Below are 24,621 nucleotides of genomic sequence, written 5' to 3'. Positions count from 1 at the left end.
AGCTGTAGGGCCTATGCCCTCCACAGTGTAACATATTGTAATGTAATGACTCCTCCATGAAATTATGCAGTTAATTTTTTCTTTCTTCTTTTTTTAACTTTGTCAGTATATGTATATATATATATATATATATATATATATATAATATAATATATAACACAATAAAAATATTAAATACAGTATACTACCAGTAACTCTGGAACTGAAGATCCAAACTGTTCAGTTTAAAGCTAAAGTTGGATGCGTGACTTTGAGGACATTAAGCACATTGATTGGCGGGCCAGTCAAAATTGTGCCGCGGGCCGGAAGTGGCCCGCGGGCCTGAGTTTGAGTATCACTGCTGTAGGCTACTACAACTTACGTGGAGTTTAAAATTCAAATGGTAGTATTCTCAAGTGTGTTTAGTATGTTTTATACATTGAATTAGAAAAATGTCTTCTTTAAATACCAAATACTGTATACCGGGCGGTAACCATGAAAGTTACAAGATAGTACATTAGCATTTCTGAGTGAAAAATTAAAGTCATGAACACAGTAAATAGCTACAAAGTTTCTCCAGCGTTTTAATAGTGTATTTTCTATTCACATGCATCGACAGTCGATCAAAGCCTTTTGATTCACTGTGTATGAATTAATTGTACTACACATCCTCCTGTGTATGTTTTGCATTACATTATTTGAAATGTTGGGTCCCCTGTTTTAAGATCTCTGCTTGATCCTCAAAACAATTCCTATAATGCAGCACTTATCCATCCTCACCAACTGTGCACACCGCTTCAAGACACTTAATTATTAATTTCAAGCTATGCAACAGTCAATGCCTTGCAAACAATAAGGTTATGGACGTTTGAGTCTGATTTTCTCTTAAAATATCCTTCATTGTATACTGTATTAGTAATAAAATCATACAACCCTGTTAATGCATTCTACTGCAATCTTACCTTTCCTTTCATTAAATAGTTATTAACAATGGAAGTGCAATAGCATTGTCCCGAAGAGAAATGCCAAGAAATGTAATCACACAAACCAGAAATAATCTCATGTCAAGTTGTAGTTGATGTACTGTACCTCATGTATTAACCCGGACTGTATACATGTACAATACAGGGTCATCTCTAAAATAAAATAAAATAAAAAATGAAAATTAGACTTTGTAAACGCTGAAGCAATGGAGCAACATTAGCTCCACCAGGGAAAAGAAGGACAGAATAAGTAGACATTAATAACACCTATACAGCGTCCCTTTATTGTAAGTAACAAAAATAGAGTCGCTACCAACCCAAAAGACCTACGCTGAGGCTCACCTTGTCTGTACAATGGATTGTCCATTAGAAGTGATTTTTTGGGGGGGTCCAGGACCGTGCCTAGGAGCACCGCTCACATTTCTCATGCAGGCCATCTCTTATGCACATCGCTGTCGGGGCGCAAACCCCATACGTCCACAATTTCCACTTTTTCACGTTTCTTTCTACACTTCAAGAGTAGTGAAAATTGCCGATCTACAAGCTTACAACGTGTCTTTTTGTAGTTCTGCTATTTTCACTATTTCAGAAAACTGTTCCACACTCTGGAAACCCATGTAAAAAATAAAAAAGGGAAAGCAATTTATTTTTGTCTTTACCTCTAGGGGACACCACATCCCTTTTTGTGTAGAAACAGGAGCTTAGTTTGGCTCCTTCCCTGTGTTTATTCCTACTAACAACAACACTACATGTTTAGGGCAGTGATGCCAACACATTCTGTCTGTAGCAGAATCCGTCTTGAGAGATGTCTCGAAAGGGAACACTTTTGTACATGCAAGGTTTCCACCCGACAGCGACGTTACACAGATCTATAATGGAAGTGAGCCAGAACAATAGCACTATAGTGTTAGGAATGGAGGAGTTTTAGGGAGACTCTGACCCAGGGAAAAGGCTTCTTCTTCCTGCCTGAGTTAAGGTCAAGACCATGGGGGTCTTCTTGGTGGCTTGTCCTGTCCAGGGTCAGGTGGCACTAGGCCTCAGATTCCAGGTCCTCCGGTCCTGAACCGTCTTCTGTCTCTCCCGTCTCCGACTCCAAGAGGAGGAATTTGCCGTCGTTGGTTAGCGGCATCGTCTTCATCAGCTGCGCCAGCGCCTCTGGGTCCTGTAGGGTACAACCCACAGGAATTCTGTTACAATACTGTTTCTCAGCCAGTGGGTTAGGAGGAGGACCCATGTTTGGTCGCAGACCAATTTTCATATGGGTTGTGAGTAAATAAATCACAACTTTTCACAAATTAAAAACAATTCCAACATTTTTCAAAAGAATTTCATGAAAAAATTAAAAAATAAATAATAATAAATAAAATAATTTCAGAATTTGTGAAAATAGCAAAAGCTGTGAGATTGTAGATCTGTTGTTTTCACTAGTTTGGGTCCCGGGCCAAACGTCTCCTTTTTTGGTCTTGCGCCAAATGGTTTGAGAACCACTGTTACAAGACCCACTATTGAACATCACCGATTATGTTTGGAGAGCTACTCGATATCTTTGATGTAATTCACAAATAGTTACCGTACTTGTGTACATCAAATTCTCATTTATACTTGGGGTTTAAATAAAATATGTTTCCTGAGAAGTTATGTTTTATATGCAAATTAGGTCTTAGATCTTAAATATGCACTAAATCAGTATGTAAAATTTTGGGAACTACCCATAGATCCGAAGTCCCGTTAGTCCGAACATGCACTGCTCCCGTGCTTGCGGTTAGGTTTAGGTTTGCTCCCGTGCTTGCGGTTAGGTTTAGGTTAGGGTTAGAGATAGGGATAGTCATTTCGGAACAATGAACCTTCTGACTAATGACACGGCACCAAAATTGTAACATAATTTCATGAATTCTGATTTTGGAGACTTTAAAAAAAGCTAATAAGGTTTATGTGTATAGTGAATATTAATATTAATTATTATTATTATTAGTTTCTGAAACTGAAAAGAAGGTAGTTTACCTTCTTGGCTTCTATAATGTCCTTCCCCAGGCTTATTGTATAACATATCTGTGGAAGAAGAAAACACATGTCAAACAGGCCTCAAAAGCCACTGAAAGTCAAGATAATTGAATGCATTGGCTCTCGCTCTGTGATCACTTCAGGCAGCCTGTCTGGCGAGAGAAACAAGCAACCAGGTCTATGAAAAAAAGCCCCAAAAGAAGTGACTATAGGCCACATCATGAGCACTTTTGAAAATAGCAGATCTACAAACTCACGTGTCACATTGCGGCACATGTAGACCTGTAGAGCTGCTATTTTCAGAGAAAAAGGAAACATTTTGGAATATTTTCTAATCAACACAAATCTTGTATGGCGTGGTCTCTGGCACAAAATATTTTCAGAAGTGAGGGGTTTGCAAACTCATGGGGTGGGGGGCTTAGAGCACTGAGAAGCACTCTTTTAAACAACATTTAGAAAGTAAGATGACCAAATAATCAACTACATTTTAGAAACAAGCCCCAAAATCCGCAACCACCAATTTATAAGCGACTATACAGGGAAAAACAAGCCCAACGTGGCTTATAATAAGCAGACATGGAAACACCTTCTCGCCCTCCGTGTTGCTCTCGAAGATGAAGGCGCTGTAGGAGGGCTCGCCCTCATCCTCGCCACCATCGCTCCAGTCTCTACTCTCCACCACGAAACCCATCAGCCTCCCGTTCTCCTGGTGGGCCGCGAACTGGCACACCTCCCCCAGCTGGAACTGAGAGAGGGGCGACACGGAGACGGAATGGGCTATAAATTGCATGCATGCCATTTTGGAAAGAACTTGGGCCACTTCCATACTTCCTTCACAGGTGTTACCGATGATACTAATGAAGACTCTGTTCCTTTCTGGCCAAACAGAGCATGCTGGCTCACTGGAAACACTCTGCTACACCAGTGGGTCTCAAAGTGTCCTTGAGTGGGTTCTAAAAGGCCCTGTACAGGTGTGTACCTCTGAAGGTCATTACACACTGGCGAATTGGCGACGCGATATATTCGTGCGAATAATTCGCATTTAAAAAGAAACAATTGAAGTCCATGCAAGCTTCCACATCAGTGGCGAATGTGCGAATGTGCGAAAATGCGACCGTTTTCGCTTTTATTTGTTCGCTCTGGTGTCGTATTTTGCAGAGATTCGCAGGCGAACTGCAATTACAATATTTCGCATTTTCAGATCACTTATTCGCATCGCGTCGCTAATTTGCCAGTGTGTAATGACCTTGAGAGTGTACAAATGGAACGAAATGGACCCGTAAGTTAGTATCATCTGTAGCACCTGTGAAGGAAGTAGAGAAGGGGCCCGGAAGTAGGAACAGTTATTGTGTGCATATAGCCCACAATAACTGTGGAACCAGAATCACTTTATGTGCACATACAGGTACAATTTAACCTGGAGGGGTTGCTTACATGCAAATCCATGCATTGGACAGAACACAGACAGAACAAAAGAAAGAAAGAGATAAAACATGAAAAAAGATATCTAACTAAAAGATACAGTACCTTAAACTAATCACTAAAGCCCTAGCCTGAGCCAACGTGTTAGGTTTCTGGTCTAGAGGGGCAGAGATTTGCACACCCCCTGATTGGACCTCACCGATCTGTCCGTCAGCCCCATTGTAAGATTATTACAATGGTTCATTGTAAAGCAAGTCTCCTGAGAAGTTACTTTTTAGATCTTATACAATTAAAACTCATCCACTGCCAAGGACTTATTTAACTTATTTTTAAAGGGCCATTAATTGATAACATTATAATTATGAATTACCGCAAATCTTACAACTCTAAATAGAAAATAAAATGGTGGCGGAAGCTGAACTATCGCTCCTGCCATTTGGCAATGGTAACTATTAATTGTAGACATTAAAAGTCATAAATATAGATATTTTGATTAAACCATTCTTACAATTTAGATAACACAGAGTTTTTGTATAAATCCATATTTCAGATAATCTCTTAATCTCAAATGTATGGTAAATCAGGCCATTAGTAATGAATGAGCGCTCTGTAATAACCTTAAACCTCTTAAACGTCTGGTGCATGTACTAAGTGCTGTAGTGTAGAAGTTTGGACTTTTGGTTCACAGTATTGGAAATAGGGACAAATAAGACACCAGGAGGCCCTTGGAACAATTCTTTTTTTCACCCCTTTTCAATAAGTCTAAGGTCAGTAAAACACCTAGGAAAATCTGATATATCTCTTGGAACATTTGGACATTTATACAGAACATTTCTTCAGAACATAATTTGAGGCAATATATAACACCAGATCGGCTATTTTCACCATTTTATTCTCGGGAACAGTTGGTTCCCAAGGCTACTTACTTACTTAGTGATTTTTGCAAAACTTACGCTTATTCTTGTAACTTGAGTCTGAGGGTCGATCAACCTATTGTGAGGAAGAGGAAAGATAATGATGTTCATCTACAAGCTCATAGCATACGAGCTTGTAGGTCTGCTATTTTTGAAAAATCGTGAAAATGTGGCGCAAATCTTTGAATATATATTCTCTCAGAGCGAACGTTTTAAACTCAAATCTTTGCTTCTGAGAGGTTCCTGGAACAACATATATTTCAGATGGCGGTTGACATGAAATATTGAGCAACACTGATATAGAAACATAGGTTTTTCAGAAAACTGTCAGGATTTAGAAGACATTTTTTGAATTTTGACGTCAGGCCTAAATGACAGGAAATTATATGCTGTGTAAGGGTTTTCAGGGTAATGACTGTGTTCTGTGTGAGAGTCATCATGGTTTCGTCAGTCATCGCCGGTTGCCCGGGCGTTCTCCTTGATGAGGACGTCATCGGTGTGTCTGGTGCCAGCTCCCCCTCTGTATCCAATTCCACTGAGCAGATGATCAACTATGGGCAGCATGCTGAGAGACACCCTGCACACTAGGCCTGTCACAAAAGCTTGTAGGTCTGCTATTTTTTTGAAAAATCGTGAAAATTTGGTGCAAATTTGGAATATATATTCTTTCAGAGCTAACGTTTTTAACTCAGATCTTTGCTTCTGGGGGGTCACTGAAACAACATATTTTGAGATGGGGGTCGGAGGCCAAATGCATATGATTCTAGGGGTCCTTGACATGAAATAGTATGAGAACCACTGATTCAGGATTTAGAAGACATTTTGTAGAATCGAGCTCAGGTCTAAATGGGCCAGCAGTAAATTATGACTCCCTCCATACATCCAAGGCTGTCACTTAGCCTTACGTCAAACTTCTGTTACACAACAAATAAACAGATTTATCTTTACAGATATACTGTAAACAATGTGCAGTATACACACTATACAGTACACGCAGTATATAGATATATCAGTCTATTCATGAGTGTTATTGTTAAGTCTGTTTCCTCTCAACGCATTAAGAAAATCTCAAGTAATGTACCGTCCATGTTCACATCATACATACTTTACATCATTATCAGACTTTTATCATTCAACTTCTTCTTTATGTTCCAAAATGACTGGATATACAGCTTTTGCAGCAATTGTAGAAATTAAGCCCGTTCTTATCATGTATACTTTACTTAAGACTAAAAAGACTAACATTTTCCAATATTTTATTAGTTAACATTTTGGACAAAATAGCCAATGTTACATTGAGCTGCCCACCCATCCTATTTTTAGCTTGGAACAACGTGTCGCATCGACCTGTGAGCTTGTAGCTTAGCCATTTTCATTATTATGATTATTTGTCACTCAAATAATTTAATTGTGTTTCTCGGAATATCACAAAAATTGCACAGATATGACAAATAACATACTGTACATATTTAATTACTTTATATATAAAAAACAACATGAAGCCTTTGATATTTTAGTATGTCTTTGTGTACAGCACTTTGTTTCAACTGTTGTGTAAAATGTGCTTTCATAAACAAGGTGGATTGGATTGGAAATCGCTGATCTACAAGCTCAAAACGTGTCACGTTTTGGAGGTTATGAAGCTGCTATTACCCCATTGTGTTTGGGGGAGGGGAGGGATTGCGATTAGGAGATTATGTAATCATTGTGTCAGGTAGTGTTGATTTTGTCGACTAAAACTAAGACGAAAAATGTTCGTCGACTACTTATTTCACTGACGAAAACTAAATGGAAACTAACTGAAAACGAAGCTATAACTACAATAAAACTAAATATATTGACAATTTCGTCAACAAATTTCGTCAACAAATAAAAACTAGACAAAAATGTAAGGAAGGGACTAGTGGACAAGAGATCCAGTATAAATCAGTTTACACTTGGTTGCATGCTGAAAATAGCCGATAATCTCACAACGCATCGCAGCACACAGTACAGTACAGTACAGTACAGTACAGTACAGTACAGTACAGTACAGTACAGTACAGTACAGTACAGTACAGTACAGTACAGTACAGTACAGTACAGTACAGTACAGTACTGCGCTGTGCTGTACAAGTGTAAAATCATTACGACAGCATCAAGGCCCGCCAAAATATATTTTAGTCGACTAAATCAACTGTAGATTTAGTCGACTAAAACCGCATGACATTTAGTTGACTAAAACTATACTAACACTAAAACATTCCAGGTGACAAAAATAAAACGTGCCTAAAGTTTCATTCCAAAGACCTACCTGAGGCAGCTGCTGGTGACCATGAGGTGTGACTCGGTGGTCTTGAAGATGTTGTGGATGGCCCGTGCGGCCAGCACCTGCCTCATGGCCTCGTAGATCACCTCCCGGTTGTCTCCGCGGCGCACCGCCATGGAGCCCAGGAACTGCACCGCAAACACCTGCTGCAGGAGGGAGTCTGCATGTGGGGCAGGAGAAACAATATATATAGCAGTGGTTTTCAACCAGTGGTATGGGGGCCATCTGTGGTTCTTTTTTTATTTTATTTTATCCCACAATTTTGCAACCCATTTTTTTCACTCAGTGTCAATTATCTAATGTAATCCTGGGCGCTACACCTCCTCTGCCAACCTGGGGGGGCAGCGGACTGACCTCATGCTTCCTTCTATGCATGAGGAGTCCAAGCTGCTTCTTTTCACCTGACAGGGGGGAATTTCCCCGGCCGGACGTAGCGCGTGGAAGGAATACGTTTTTCCGACCAGTTCCTTTCCCCTCCATCAGGCGCCCCGGCTGGCCAGGGGGAGGTAGTTTAGAGACCAGGATTACTGCAGAGATGTGTGCTAACGGAGTGGTTTGGTAGGAGAAGGGAAACGGCCATGTGCTTGTGTACCCCCTTTCCATTAGCGTAGAAGGATAATTATCAAACTATTTAATCATTTAGATTTAACCTAATGTGAAAACAAACACTAAAACATGCATAGTCACAAACACACTAGAGCACAAGCAGGCGCGTGCGTGCGCTGCCTGGAGCACACACACACACACACACACACACACACACACACACACACACACACACACACAAGCTAGCATTAAATTGGCACGTCAAGCACAACACTGACACGAACACTTCTAAGACACGCTAATAGTATAATGGTGTATACAATAAAATGCATTAAGCTTTACCGTCACTTTCTGGGGAGCACTCATCATCCGTCTCTCCAAAGGGATTTGTGCGCCTTTCAAGAGCACCACGCAGTTGCGCACACGCACGCACGCACACACGCACACACACACACACACACACACACACACACACACACACACACACACACACACACACACACACACACACACACACACACACACACACACACACACACACACACACACACACACACACACACACACACACACACACACACACACACACAAAGGAGAAATAATTAAACCCCTGTGTTCAGATTCCTGGAATTAATATAATAACCATTACAAGGACAGCTTTCAGGAAATTTGTTTAATCTAGAACCCCTGCGTGCACGCACACACGCACACACACACACGTATTGTGAATACACGCAATATACGCACACACGCACACACACTCACACACAGCTCCTGTTCACACACACACACACACACACCCTACCTCCCCCCGCTCCTGTTCTGGTCCTGGAACTCTGAGGCGGGCAGCATGATATCAAACTGAATGGGGGTGCCGGGCGCTATCAGGTCGTCTGCCTCGGGAGCAGCGCCCGCATTCTGAGAAAAGCCCCCGCTGCTGCCCTGTAGCACGCCTCCTGGCTTGGCTCTGTCAGGGGGGCAGAGGCAAGGGTGACTTACAAAGTGCAATTGCAGAGTAAAAGGCATGAACCAAAGTCAACAAAAACAACAGGGTATATTAAATGGTAGTAAATAACAGTACCAAGAAAACAATTGCTAGAGAGAGAGAAGGATGAGGTGTCGGGCCTTAAGTTATAACATCGTTCCACCTGCCCTGTACTGATAATTTGTACGTTTATCTGTCATTTTGAAATTAATACAAATAGGCTAAATAAATCACAACTTAAACTTTCACTACTTCATGAGACGAGCGACAGTCATGTTTCAGGGCTGTGTGTGTGTGTGTGTGTGTGTGTGTGTGTGTGTGTGTGTGTGTGTGTGTGTGAGAAACGCGTCTCGTTAAAAGAATGCGGTCGCGATCTGGAACAGTTTATTCTTATGTGAACGTGTTGTTTATTTGAATTTATTTTAGACAGTATTTGTTTTATTGTTGAGAACGGGTGTGAGAGGAGGAGAGGAGAGCAGCAGGTCTAACAACACTGTAGCACTGACCACATGGCCAGCGAGAGGCAGCTCTGCAGAGCTCACCTCCTGGCCACTAGCTCTGGCCCTAATGATAATTCTACCCTGCATTAAGCCTATGGAACCGATGGCGTCTAGCTCTCGCATGAAATGCAGACCAGCCTCTCTTCTGTAGCGGGAAAATAAAGAACGTTTTACCTAATACAAAGATGGGTTGTGTAATTAGAAAGCCTACTTTCCTTAGTGGACACACTCTGAGCCCCCCACCACACGTATAACAGAAAGGGATTGTTTTTCCAACGGAAAATAAATACTTTTAGTTACTCCACTCTACCATATTGCCAAGAGAAAAACCTCATAGAAAAGATTCTTTTCCGTCTGGTAAAAACAATCCCTTTCTGGCCAACAAGTGCATTTATACGTGTGGTGGGGGGCTCAGAGTGCATCCACTAATGAAAGTAGGCTTTCTAATTACGTATGTACTGTAGGCGAGACACATCCAAGATGGCGCCAGTAGGCCGGCAGTGTACCGGGGACGTCAGCCCGGTTAATTACATTGTGAGTGAAAATGAACAACAAAATAAAATATAGCCTACTATGCATGTATTTCACAAAATACCAACACAAAAAGTACTGACAACAGAGCTGACCGCACTCACAAGTTACTACTTGAAGACTGCAGTAAAGTTGGAAATAATGATGTGCACTTGTCTCAGAGCAGAGGACAATTAGGATATCGCTCTTTCAGAGATTAAATGGTAGTTAAATGCTGCAATTTGTAAAAATTACAAAATATTAACGTCGCTGAAGTGGGACTCATCGAAAAGACCATCCCTGTACTCATTACATTGAAAACCTATTTACATCACTGCTCTTTGTCTACCTTAGCACGGTTCGCTTATCACAGAGGTTTCAATACGTGAATATATTTCCAACTTTAAAGACCTCTACTATTGAAGCATGCATTTTCCTTCACCGAGTGACATAAAGGCTGCTTTTCAAGAGCCAAGTTATATAACCCACTCAGTTGTTCAGTTCAGTCTAAATTTACAAGATTCACTTCAAAGCAAATTTCAGTCTCTCTCCCTTTCTCACTCTCACTCACAAGCTATTTGTTGTTGCCACTGTACTGTACTGAACTGAGTGTACTCGCCAATTTTCTCTCAAAATAAAAGCATTCACATTTTTCCCACTGAACAGACTGTATTAACACAGTAAGTTGAGTCAGGATGACATAACAGCTTTTGTGCGATCCGAAATACATTGGAAGAGAAACAGAATAGAAGCAAGTAGTTCAAGGCAGAAAGTTACGTGGAAATTAGAGCAGGGATCCAAAACACTCTGTACCAAGAAACCATAAATGGCTACAGCCTCTAGCTGTGGCCTACATTTGTCGAATGGTTTAACCATACTATGAACCCTTGCGTCCCCACTGTGCGACGCATTGTGCATCGGCTGTTTCTGGTGTTGTCAACTGGCGCAGCCCACAGGCTGCATCTGGCCAGGGGGTCCACTCCAAACCGGCCCACGGGATGGTTTGGAGAACAAACAAAAAACTAAATGCACCACCATTTATTCTGTATCTACTGTACGAGAGCTGTCCTATCCTCATGCCGCTCTCTCCATATTGTGTGTAGGTAACTCTGTACTTAAAAAAAGGTTTTAGGGGGAAAAATATGTTTTAGTGAAACCAGATATCGGACTATCTTGGATACCTTGGAAATTTGGTGATATATTATTTGGTGAAACTGTATATTCCGAACACTGGAGAAAATGCACAACATTTGACACTGACGTGCCTCACCTGTCAGGGTTTGGTGAGCCCTCTTGTCTCTTCTCAAAGCTGGTGATGGGAGTGACCGCCTGGATGGCCGTCTGGTTCAGCCGGATGGCCACAGCCTGACCACAACAACAACAACACACAGAACCACCATGTACTTATCAACGTGCAAGTAATTTTAAACCACAAGAGGGCACACTTTCACTGCAAGCGTTTTAAATACTCTATACTCTACACTCTATATAACCTTTAACTACGCGGGTGACACACTCCTCACTTCCACCACCTCCTTTCGCCGTGCCAGACAAATACAACAGGGTTTTTCGAGTCCCATTCGGCCCCGGCGGGGGAATTAGCAGCCACAACGTTACGTGTGTTAGCGCCAACACATGCACTGTCATGCAGTGTTTCGACATTACTGTGACAGCGCTATGACCGCCAACGTCGGTACAACAAAATGATGAATACATACAGAGATGCAGTGACAGTTAATGACATATCTATCTATCTATCTATCTATCTATCTATCCATCTGTCTATGACAATATATCCATCGTTTTGTGCCCAACTTCCCATCCATCCGTTAACAATTCCGTCCCAATCAATGTGATCTATTATATCGCATTACCCACACTGTATATAATTTCCTGTTCATATATTAGAATGGGTAAGGCCATCACATATAATGTGACAAATTGCCAATTATTTGCTAAATCTAACCCCCCGCTCCAGGTTGAGAATTTCTGATGGTAGACTGCATTAAGAATCAACTGTACTGAGTGATTCACTGTGCATTCATTATTATGCATGGCACAGTGTCCAGTCTCTCAACAGGCATTGGAAGGCATCCTTCTACTTAAAATAATCTAACCACGCCAGGCACAGAGAGCAGGAATGAGTAAATGGTTCCAGAATGCAGCTTACTAACAGGCTATCTGTTAGGCACGCACACGTGCACGTGCATAAGCACACGCGCACAAGCACACAACCAAGGCAAAAGATAAGTCATCCTTCAGCTGTGTGTGCGTGTGAGAACAGATAGTGAGGGCCTTATCTGTGGACAATAACGCCCCGTATCAGAGTCAAACCTTGTGCAAACATACACCTTTCTGAGAGATTGCAGAAGGAAATACTGGACATGTACTGTACTGCATGCATTTATTGTGAAGCTCTATTATGTAACAAAACAAATATATGTTTTTATTTACCCCAATTTACAAGCTCACAAGCTTGTGGCATGAGGGTCAACAAAAGATTGTATTTAGATAAGTTGTCAAAAAACTAGTGTGAAATAAATGGTGCATTTATATAGCGCATTTATCCAAAGCATTTACAAATGTGCATTACATTCACACACCGACAGCAGATACCATGTAAGGCACCAACCCGCACAGGGTTCACTGCCCTGCTCAAGGACACATCAACACGGGGATTCCCAAGCAGCCGCCTACCTTTTGTTTGTTCCAGAAATTAGAACAATCCATTTGGTGCAATAACAAAGACTGTGAGGCTGGCTATTATAATCAGAGGGTGAACATCTGACAACTGAGAACAATGTCATGCCACTGATGTCATCGTGTGTGTGTGTGTGTGTGTGTGTGTGTGTGTGTGTGTGTGTGTGTGTGTGTGTGTGTGTGTGTGCACGCGCGCACACACACACGCACACGCATCTTCTTCTGCGAGTCCAGAAGAAGATTAAGTTATATTCTGTAGGCCTAGTAAAATAACATATCTACAAGCCAACAACCAGGCCTCAGTGAGATGCGTTGTCTGCTTATAGAGCCGTTATTGTTGTGTGATCACAAGCCTACCTCTGGGTTGTCCGTAAGGTAGATCTGTCTGGAGATGTTGTTGACAGTGCAGATCCACTGAAAGGAGGAAGCACAAAGACAGACATCGTGTTCAGGCTCTCCTGTTCCAACACATGACACCTCGCCCCAAAATACTATTGTTGTTACTAGTACCACCATGGAAAAACACTAGTACAAAATATTATGTTGTGGCAGTACGCCAAGTACCACAGGCAGCAGGTGTATGTTACATTTTCTTTAAAGTGAAAATAGCCGATCTATAAGCCAAGCTCGCAAATGTCTCACATCACGCCGCATTGTGAGAATGTGTCAGATCATTTTTCCCCACATCAATGTATTGACATATAAAACAAAAACTAATTCAACGATCAATGAAAACACGCTTCTCAATTATTCAGTTATAGAAAAGGTAATCGGCACAATAATCACTGAGAAAAGTATATGACACAAGGAACATGAGGCACGTGTAAGACAATGACTTACATTAGGCAGATAGATGTTAGACAACAAGGAGCATCAGACATGTAAAGAAGTGGCCTCTATGATGCTCACCTCCTCATATTCCTTTTTGCTCTCCGCTTGTAGAATCATTGACCTGGAATTATAGGGAACGAGAGCTGAAGGATGTGATCTCAATGCTGGAACGTAACACGGCTGCATACTAGTGTGAGGTGGGAAAACCTCGATTTAATGCACACATACGCCCGCCCGTCCGTACGTTTTGCCCGTGGGCGAGGCGATCTGAAAGCAGTAGCGTCTGTCCTCACACTCCACGGCCATGACGGAACTGTTATCCAGGTCCAGCACCATCCCCCCTGCCACCGCCCCCCTGGGCTGGCACATCAGGTTCCCTCCCTGGGTGAAGAAGTACAGACGGTCCCAGGCTGTGGTCACCAGGCCTACCTTACTAGAGAGAGAGAGGGAGAGAGAGAGAGAGCGAGAGAGAGAGAGAGCGAGAGAGAGAGAGAGCGAGAGCGAGAGCGAGAGCGAGAGAAACAAGAGACAGAAAATGAAATGAGATGAAAGGGGGAGAGAGGGGGACAGAGAAGATCTAAGTCATGGATGGGACTTTGTGATTACAGAATTTTGGGTTCTGCTGCAAAAATGCAACATAACCGTCTCTGTGATTCAGAAACTCATCAAGTAGGAATAAATAAAACATATATTTCATGATATTATTGGTTATGAGGAAAAGCTTTTAAAAAGCCTCACAAACCTTCACTCAGGCGCCATGCAGTATTTTCTACTGTATGACTAATCTAAAGTACACTTCCTTCTCTACGAAGAAATCTGGCCTCTCAACAAGGCCCTGGTCGACAGAATCCATGGCTTTGACACCAGGGTGCTGCACACAATAGAGGGGATAAAATAGCAGGAGTCTCCAACTTCACGTTGTGGGAACGCACCCATCAGCACCCGCTGTTGAGTGCGCTTTATGCAGCATGCGACATGTCAAACTAGGGGGTTTTCATGATTCTGAATCCATTCCAAGCATTAGTTTTACAAAAAAACACTCCTTGGGCTAAAAACGGCAATAGACAAATGTGATGAGGTCAGCACAAATGTGATGATGTCAGCACATTTTGGGCACATTTGGGTAAGTGGCTATCGCCCATATGTTGATCTGACCCCCAATATCAAAGCGCCAGTGCTCACCCAGCAGTCTGCTGTCAGCCAGGCGGATGCATGCACACGACGTTGCCCTTTAGGGTGAGGTCGCTTCTCGCCCTCAGGTGTCTTACTGGTAAGTATATAGGTATATCACCCAGGTGGCGCAGTGGTAAAGTGCCTACCCACCACTGTGGAGGTTGCGGGTTTGAATCCACCGAGGTGCATCCGGCGTTGTTGCGTCTACAGTATACGAACACAATAGGCCGTGGGAGGGAAGCCGGGTAGGGAGGATGATAATAGTCAATGCACATAATCGTATAAGGGCTGAGGGGCGGTACCTGTCAGCAAGGGAATGTTGAGAGGCAGGAGTTAGACGAAAGCTCTATGTACTCACTGGTAGGCGAGTCAGTAGGATACAAGAGCAGTGACAACACAGAAATGGGTGAGGGGATAAATCAATTGGCATACGGTAACAAAAGTTGGGAGTAAAAGGGGTAAAAAGCACAAAAAAAGTATATACTGTAGGTATGTGGTTCAAACAGAATGGCATTCTACAGAAACCATTTGTCTGGTCTCATTGACATTTTGTCACAGAGAGCGGATGCATATGAGTGAGAGACAGAGTTTGACAGCTCTGGCATTTCACTGAGTCACACTGTGTGGACCCAAGAGCTGCAGCTCAGCCCCCTGGAGCCTCCATCACATATCAGCACATTACTGTCACTACAACCAGGGACGTGCACACATAGACATCAAAGGGGGCTTCAGCCCCTGCCCTTTTACCCGTCTGTAAAACAACTGCCCTCTCCAGACCACGAATGCAGCATTTACTGTGGTGAAAGAAATGCAAATGCCCTCGTCTCCTGATCTTGAACGCAGCATTTTGCATTGAACTAATTTGTTTCGAAATCCATGTCGTACACCGCATCTCCAGTAGATAAAGAGTGCAGGGTTTCCCCCTGAAAATAGCTGATCTACAAGCTCTCAACGCATCGCAGCACGACGCGTTGAGCTGCTATTTTGGGCCAAAAGTGCCCTCTTATGGGATTTCGGCCCCTGCCTCTCTAACACTCTCTGCACGTGCCTGACTAGAACCTGATCTGCCACCTCGTCTGGCTGGTGACACAAATATTGGAATCCGTGTGATTTTTGACATCACACAGAATGTGATGATGTATGATGATAAGAGCATCCCTCACTTCACACAAGTGTGATTTTGTTTTGTTTGTGTTTACCACTTCAGAAAGCGGTCAACATCCGTGCTGTGCATTCCTATATCAATTCTGTCTGTTGGGTCGAACAGAACTAACCTGATGCTGAAATGTCGTGGCGCACAATGATAAACACGGGTCGAATGATAAACGATGGTCCAATTATTGTGTTCTTGCAATGTCCCTCCCTATTTTCAGATTGCAAATAAATGGACTGCAGGAATCAACAGCAGCAGCACACTTACGAAACCCCTCACCCACCCCGCCATCCACCCAACCTGGAAATGCCACACAGTTAAATGTGACATTTTCCTCCGGGGGGTTTTGAGACAGGGAGGCCTGTAACGTCTGCAATTAGTCTCACTTCCTGATGTTGAGGTAGCCGGCCTTTTGGATGAGGGCGCGGTTGACGGGCTCGGTGTCTCTGTCCGGCATGTAGACCGTATCCTCCACTGACAGCAGCTCCCTCTGGGACGCACGCATGGCCTCCGCCTCCGCGTCCAGCTGGGCCTGGATGCTGCAGACAGGAGAGAGAAGGGCTTCATTACAGCGCAACTCCACTGAGACAACTAGCCATTGAGAAAGTAGGCATTCCCGCATAACTTTCGGGTATGATGATGTCACGCGCATAGCCTCTATAGACAGAGAGTATGCAGACAACCTGGCTGGTAGGTCAACTGCCAGCTTTTTTTCCTTAACGGCTAACGGTTAATTAGCCGGCAAGGCCTGACGGTAGGGCTGGGTGCAATAACCGCAATACCGCCATACCACCGGTATGTAACGCATACCGCGGTATCGGGTTCATTACCGCGGTTAAATTTTTATTTTTTTATTTTTTTTAATGAAATGAAAAGTGTATCATAATAAACAGTGACGCTCAGTCAGTCTAATCATGCCAGCAACACAACAACACCAGAGGGAGTTCAAAAAACCATGTGCAACCCAGATTCGGCACAAACAAGGATTGATTGATTGATTGATTGATTAAAATATTTATTAACAGTTTGCAGAATTACACTACATTTCAAGCACAACTCAATACAAAGACTGTTAACTGTGAGTGGACACTTGTTTACAAGAGGGTCCACCTAAATTAATTTCACTCCTATGCCACAAAAATGTGGAACGCCCTACCAACTGTCATTAAGATGTAAATCCCTTGACTACCACCCACCCCTTTCCCTCCTCACTGTATACGTTTTCCCCCTTTTTACCTCCTTTATGATGATTTCCTGTTTTTGGCTTTATAGAAGTGCATAGTGTACAAAATGATATGATGAATTGAAAATGGTGGACCCTCTTGTAAACAAGTGTAATGCTTTATGGCAGGGGTATTCAATTAGATTAGGCCTCCTATGTGACACAGACCGAGTAGAAAGAAACGTGCCATTTTATCATGACTATTAGTGAGGACCGATTATATGAAGATAGGTTCAAAAGTGGTCCTTTAATGATTACCGTCATTATGGGGGGGGGGGGGGGGTAATAACCGCCATACCGGCGGTATAGGGGCCGGCAATAATCGCGGTAATAAAAATCCCATACCGCCCCAGCCCTACCTGACGGTAACCGGTTAATAAAATGTCTCCAATTGGCCAGCCCTAGTTTACATACTGTAGCGAGAAAAAGAATAATGGACAAACCGATTATCAGTCATTGTTTCACTTTTTAACCCATAAGACCTGAGGCCAATTAAACAACATTAAACAACGTTAAACTCACTTTGCCACTCACTTTATGCATGTGTATACCAGCTATATTGGCAATAATGAAGATCATTGTAATTATCTTTATATTTATTTAACACATTAAATTCTCACATAGAAACTTGAATAAAAAGTTTCTCTAATTGATTGAAAATGCAGCACTTTTGACAAAACGTCAGCAAGCGGTGATAGAAATCAAGCCCAAACAAATCGGGCATTGGTCTGAATCCACATTCGATCACATGCTACAGTTAATCACAGGCATCAAATACAGTAGAGACAGACGCAGGTCTTTACTTTTGTGTCATGGTGGATACGGAGCTCAGAAAGGTGTCCATCTTCTTTGAGACCAGCTCCATGCCTTTCTTGAAGAAGTTAACCTAAGAGATGTGGCAAAGGTTAAACCATAACAAACCTTGTGTTGAGCTCGACATACAAAAACGTAAAGTTTTAATCTCACCATTTCTCAAGCAGCTAGCTAGCTACATTATGCTTTGACTAATTCCCTTTCCAGTATGAGTTATATACCCAAATGGAGTGGACATGGAAGTGTGTGTAGGTGTCTGTGTGCGTATGTCATACTTTTTTTTTTAATTATAATTTATTTTGTGTTAGGCAGAAGCTTTTCAGAAAGAGACTACATTTCCATTTATGTTATTCATATTTGATACCTGCTGCTGTTTGATGTTTCTTATTTGCATACGAACTAAATCACTGACATTTTCTACAAATATTTCTTTTGATATTTTTACTTTTTTACCACTATTTTATACCTGCTGCAAATATGTGATGTGATAATAAAACTGTTACAACAGTCAGGTTAGAGCTGGGCGACATGACTATCAATCAATCAATCAATCAATCATGGTTATTTCAAACTTTTGCCTCGAGTACAATTAAAGAACAATAAAAATCCCTGTGAAAATAGGCCAAATAGCAGATCTACATGCTCACAGCAACACGTTGTGAGCTTGTAGATCTGTAATTTTCACTATTTCCGTAAACCACCATTGTACAACGTATAGTGAAATAAATGGTTAAATGGTTATCGATGTTGTTTTGTTTCATCGATTATGAAAAACTAAAATTATCACAAACAAACCAGCTTCTCGATTATTAACAACATTCGTTTGGACTGCGTGTAGCTAGGTACCTGTGACTGCGTGTAGCTAGGTACCTGTGACTGCGTGTAGCTAGGTACCTGTGACTGCGTGTAGCTAGGTACCTGTGACTGCGTGTAGCTAGGTACCTGCCTGTGTGTAGCTAGGTACCTGTGACTGCGTGTAGCTAGGTACCTGACTGTGTGTAGCTAGGTACCTGACTGCGTGTAGCTAGGTACCTGACTGTGTGTAGCTAGGTACCTGTGACTGCGTGTAGCTAGGTACCTGCTTGCGTGTAGCTAGGTACCTGTGACTGCGTGTAGCTAGGTACCTGCCTGCGTGTAGCTAGGTACCTGTGACTGTGTGTAGCTAGGTACCTGTGACTGCGTGTAGCTAGGTACCTGTGACTGTGTGTAGCTAAGTACCTGTGACTGCGTGTAGCTAGGTACCTGTGACTGCGTGTATGTAAAGTTGTGCAGCAATAGGTATCTAGGTACCTGTGACTGTGTGTATCCCAGCATGGGCTCCAGCATGGCCACTCTCTTGCGGTACTGTAAGGCATTGAGGGCACAGTAATACTGCATGGAGGCCTGGTGCTGCTTTCTCCTGGTGTACGCCACCTCTTTCACATGGTCTGCCTTCATCTGCTCAACACAAGAGTTAGAGGCACAGCATGGAACTTTGCCTCGTTTACATAACAAAACAATATTGTCCCTCTACAGCAGCGGTCATCAGCCACTGGACGAGTAGTGTGGTTGTTGTTTTTACCTGCAGAAAACGGTTTTCACCGTTTAACCCATTTAGACCTGAGGACAGATTATAAAACGGTCATCTAAATCCTGACAGTTTTCTGAAAAACGTATGTTTCTATGTCAGTCGTTCTCAAACAATTCCATGTCAAGGACTCCAAAAAATATATATCTCTGCTGTCAGGAGGAAACCACCTAACTCCAAAATGTTCATTTTTCAGGAAATTAAAAATAAAAAAAATTCAGGAAATTAAGAAATAAAATATTTTTAAAACAAAGCAATACTGCCTCATCAAAGTTGGTGTTGTGACTTTATTTATTGTCAATTTATTTACTTCCATTTTAGGGGGAGAGGTGGTGGAGTTCGCTGCTTTAGCAGACAGTTTGAGGGTCCAATGGAGTTAAGAGGTTTTGCCCAAATCACTTTTTACTACTTAGTTAGCCTGCTAAATGGAAAGAGCAGACAGACTAGACAGAATAGAACATCATTATAAATCTACCCTGCATACCAATGTGAACACTCACACAGACACCCACTCCAACCACACACTCCCACGCAGAGGTGTATTCACAATAAGGCCAGGCCAGGCCGATGTCTGTCCAAGTCTCAATCTCACCTGTCCTTGAAAACAGTGATAAAAAAGAAAGGGACAAAATCGCGTCCATTACGTGATGCGACTCTACCATAGACCCTACCAAATACAACACTGTTGTATTCAAGGAGAGCCAGGGGGTGGGGTTCAGCGGGAGAAGGTGAAGGTATTTGATGCCAGTGTACATTACTTCTTAAGGGCACTAATTACACTGCCAATGACCACATGTACTGTTGAATGCCTGTTTTTGAGTGGTGCAACCACTCCTACATCCAGCAACGTCCGTGTACCTAGGTAGGTAGGTAGGTAGGTACCTGTATGTATGTTTGTATAAGTGAGCATGAGTATGTTACTTATTTATACCAGTAGGGGGCACCAGAGTACAGAGAAGAAATTGGAACGATACAGAGAAGAAATTGGAACGATACAGAGAAGAAATTGGAACGATACAGAGAAGAAATTGGACGATACAAATTGGAATGATACAGAGAACCAATAGACGGGAGTTGCACCACTCGGTTCACAATGGTGTGATTTTTAGTGTACAAAGAGTAAAAAGTGCACGCAGAACTACAATGACAAACCTCCTCTCCTAAATAGTCTGTGTCTCCTAGCGTTTGAGAGAGATTTAACTGAAGGTCTGAATAATAATCGCTATTATATAATAATAGTATAATAAAGTATCCTATAATCTAAGTAGCTAGTTAACCAAGATTGTGACAAAAACAGGGAGAAAGAAGGAGTCTTTATTAACTTTCGATGTGTTCTTGTTGCTCCCCCCCCCCCTTCCTCCGACCCCCTGGCCAACTTGTAATTCCTGCATACGCTACTGCTCCCACGTGTACTTACAAATGCACCACTTAAACCCTCTATACACTCAGTAAAACAGACCTGAGTTGCAACTAGCCAGCTCTTGTTTCCTTTTGCAACACGTCTCCTTGCCAGAAGTAGCAGATCTACAAGCTCACAACGTGTCACAAAGCACTGCATTGTGAGCTTGTATGTCGTCGTCGTCTCCCCTCCCCCACGGAATAGGGGGTGTTAAGCGTGCAACCATGCATACATGAATACGCAGAGACGCAAACAACACAGGAAGGTGCTCTTCAGAACAGAGCCTGCAGAGTGATGTACAGTACATCTGTGTGGCATGGCACACTGTGCAGCCATGTCCCATTTGATGTGCTTACAAAAAGGACCCACAGTGCATTACCAGCACATTACTGCACTGCACTGCTCCGCACTGCCCAGCACCTTCCAATCAATGAGGACAAACTCACTTAGTGGAGTCAATTACTCCATACAGTAGTCACTCCACCAAAATAAGTGGAATCAACTCCCCCTCCCCCTCCACGGCTAGGAACCAAATGGACCCTGTAACTCAGAGAGTGTACAAATGGAACCAAATCCATCTCAGAGGGAAATCAACATTGATTTTACAATATAAATTGGGGGCCCAGAGATAGATATGCCATTCAATTGTAATCCATAGCCTAATAGGCGAGTAAATCTATGAAAAAAAAGCACCTTACCCTAAAAAAATTGCAACAAAAGGTTTCTCAACAGTTTTGTGTAGTATTAGGTGTCCCTAATAACATACTAAAAGTTTACCAAAGTTTGATCACCCGAAAGGTGTTATTTTCAAGATGGCGTCCAAGATGGCCTAAAAACCATTAAAATAGCCTAACTCCTTCATTATTCATCCTAGACAAGTCCTTTTTGTGTCTAACCCTATGTTTTTGGGGTCTAGGAGTCCATTGAACTTGTTCAAATTGCAGAGATACAATTAGATAATTGTGAAATCCAATATTGTGTTTGTGACTCACTGACTCTGTTAAAACCCTCTGAAATAGTCACCAGTTTCAAGTTAACTAAACTAAATATTTAATAAATGTCTGAATATTTATATATTTTTTGGAATAAGGTTTCAAGATATCCTCAAAACACAACAAAACTAATAGTCACAATTTTCAGTAATTCAGAAGGTTGTGGCAGAGAATATTGTCAGTTGATAGATAATAGTCTACTGCAATATTGAAACGTTTTGGATAGCTTGGTGGATAAACTTTGGCTCAAACTACTGTAAATAATTCATCATTATACACCCCACCCAAAACTGATTTCTTGCATTCTAGAGCGTCGCAGTCCCGCCCCCTTTCATGACGACGCCAGGCCCAGGAAATAATTCCCAATGCATTTTTCCCATAGACATTTCGAAACGTATTTATTGAAAGACATTATAAGCGTCGTACAAAGCCAACTGTTGTCGTGACAAATCATGACAACAAACACAATATTTTGGACCAAACAAATAATTACAAAGAAGAAAAACAAGTGTTGTAATCTGCTGTTCTTTTCTACTTTCTAATTATTTGTTTGGCCCAAAACATTGTGTTTAATATCATGATTTGTCACGACAAGAGTTGGCTTTGTCCGCAGTGTAAACGTCTTTAAATAAATACTTTTTGAAAAGTCTATGAGGAAAATGAACGGTGATTTCTTCTCCGTCTCTCTCGAGGGGGCGGAACTGCGACGCTCTACTTACTCTTAGTGCAGAGTAGTCAGAACCTAAGTCTCTACCGGGTGCAGAGGGGAGTATGATAGGTGGGGTTGGGTGAGAAGGTAAAGGGGCGTCCGGTCTAGAGTTTAGTGGGCCTAGGGTTCCCCTCAGGTGGGTACAGGGGAGTATGGGGAGTGGGGGGTCACTGGATTTCTCCCTGGGGACTTGGAGCACAGAAGAGCAAAGTTAAGAAGACCCTCATGGTCTTCTCCTCTATGCATGTCTGAGGTGGCTCATACAGTACATGTCCCATTAAAGCTATGGGGCACTTGAGAGCTTGAGAGATTGGGGCTTGTCTGTCCCTGTGGTGGTAGTTCTAAGACCTCCATGTTGTGATATTGATTAATATGGGGGGTGGGTTCAATTAATCGATTATTAATCGGCAGAGCTGTCGACTATTGTCAACATATTCCCCAATTTCCACTGAGATTATGGGGTGAATGAATGTGGCCAGACCCATCTTCTCTTTCTGTCATAGTGACATAATATTGTCCTGCATCAGATCATGTCCAAATCAGGTTCTCCAATCTCCAGTAGCCTCTTCAGTTTTTTGAAGAGTTTTTGAGTGGTGCAACCACTCCCTTACGGAGCTATGTGTGTGGCTGGCTGGGTCTGAGCACTGTGTGTGGCTTGCTGGCTGGCTGGGTCTGAGCACTATGTGTGTGGCTGGCTGGCTGGCTGGGTCTGAGCACTATGTGTGTGGCTGGCTGGCTGGCTGGCTGGGTCTGAGCATAGATAGATAGATAGATAGATAGATATTATAGCAGTGACTGACTAATAGGGGATTCACACTGAGTCGGACTGAATCCGTTTCATTGGAACTGTTTCCGAATACGGTTGCCTGGTCCCCGATGGCCATGATTCACATTGCCCGAGATTCAACAGCGCACCCGGGTACACTTGCATAACACACTTTAATCCTCCTGATGACGGTGTGCTTGATGGCTGGCGCGCACAGACACAGACCATCAACTGTGCGACACTGGTTAACAAGCTTAAAGCTATTGGTTTTGATAGCACATCAGTGAGCTGGATGCAATCCTACCTGGAGGGGAGAGAACAGATGGTGGAGGTGAACGGAACACTGTCCCCTCCCCTGCCAGTGAGCTGTGGCGTCCCACAAGGAAGCATACTAGGGCCTTTACTGTTCCTAATTTATGTTAACGACATGACTTCAGCTTGTGACTGCAACTTGTTCCTGTTCGCAGATGACTCAGCACTGCTGGTCTCGGACAGGAACAAACTGCAGGTTGAAAAGACCCTCAGCTCTGAACTCGGTAGAATCTGCACCTGGCTCGCTGATAACAAACTATCCTTACACCTGGGAAAAACTGAATCCATCCTCTTCGGATCAAATAGTAAACTCAGCAAGGCAGATGGCTTCTTGGTTAGAGTGGGTGACAATATTATCACACGAAAAGATGAAATTACCTACCTAGGTTCCATCCTGGAGGCCAATCTTTCCGGTGATAAAATGGCCACCAACGTAATCAAAAAAGTCAATCAAAGAACAAGATTCCTTTACAGGATCTCCTCACTGGTCAGCAAAAACACCTTGAAGACCTTAACAGGAGCCCTCGTACAAGGTTTCTTTGACTATGCATCCACCTCTTGGTACCACAGCACCTCAAAGGCCCTTAAAACAAGGCTCCAGACCTCTCAAAACAAACTGGTCAGGCTCCTACTTGGCCTCACCCCCCGAACCCACCTCACCCCTGCCCACTTTGACAGGCTGGGATGGCTTAGGGTCGACGACAGAGTACAGCATCTTGCAATGGGTCTGGTCCACAAGATTCGATACACCACCAAGATACCCATGTACCTGTCTAAATACTTCCTTAATGTAAACGAAGTCCACACCCACAACACCAGAGGGAGTGCAACAAACC

At 42.7% G+C, this 24,621-nt stretch overlaps 1 protein-coding gene across 1 annotated transcript in view; it reads right to left on the bottom strand.

The window, feature by feature from the left end:
* Positions 1 to 1,213: 1,213 nt before the first annotated feature.
* appl2 (adaptor protein, phosphotyrosine interaction, PH domain and leucine zipper containing 2) overlaps positions 1,214 to 24,621 on the bottom strand; it is a 36,222-nt gene continuing 12,814 nt past the window's right edge. Inside the window, exons 8-21 of the mRNA XM_083762617.1 lie at positions 19,331 to 19,477; positions 18,031 to 18,113; positions 16,392 to 16,544; positions 13,924 to 14,112; positions 13,758 to 13,800; positions 13,206 to 13,262; positions 11,419 to 11,513; positions 8,959 to 9,120; positions 8,496 to 8,548; positions 7,593 to 7,767; positions 5,339 to 5,375; positions 3,550 to 3,708; positions 2,964 to 3,011; positions 1,214 to 2,124 (exon numbers count right to left, since the gene is read on the bottom strand). Of these exons, the coding sequence (XP_083618743.1) occupies positions 1,993 to 2,124; positions 2,964 to 3,011; positions 3,550 to 3,708; positions 5,339 to 5,375; positions 7,593 to 7,767; positions 8,496 to 8,548; positions 8,959 to 9,120; positions 11,419 to 11,513; positions 13,206 to 13,262; positions 13,758 to 13,800; positions 13,924 to 14,112; positions 16,392 to 16,544; positions 18,031 to 18,113; positions 19,331 to 19,477 (1,533 nt within the window). The 3' untranslated portion in view covers positions 1,214 to 1,992. The remainder of the gene's footprint in view (positions 2,125 to 2,963; positions 3,012 to 3,549; positions 3,709 to 5,338; positions 5,376 to 7,592; positions 7,768 to 8,495; positions 8,549 to 8,958; positions 9,121 to 11,418; positions 11,514 to 13,205; positions 13,263 to 13,757; positions 13,801 to 13,923; positions 14,113 to 16,391; positions 16,545 to 18,030; positions 18,114 to 19,330; positions 19,478 to 24,621) is intronic.

The sequence above is a fragment of the Protomyctophum parallelum genome (genome assembly GCF_964188405.1).
Source record: "Protomyctophum parallelum genome assembly, chromosome: 4".
Taxonomy (NCBI): domain Eukaryota; kingdom Metazoa; phylum Chordata; class Actinopteri; order Myctophiformes; family Myctophidae; genus Protomyctophum; species Protomyctophum parallelum.
This window is presented reverse-complemented; position numbering and strand designations above follow the sequence as displayed.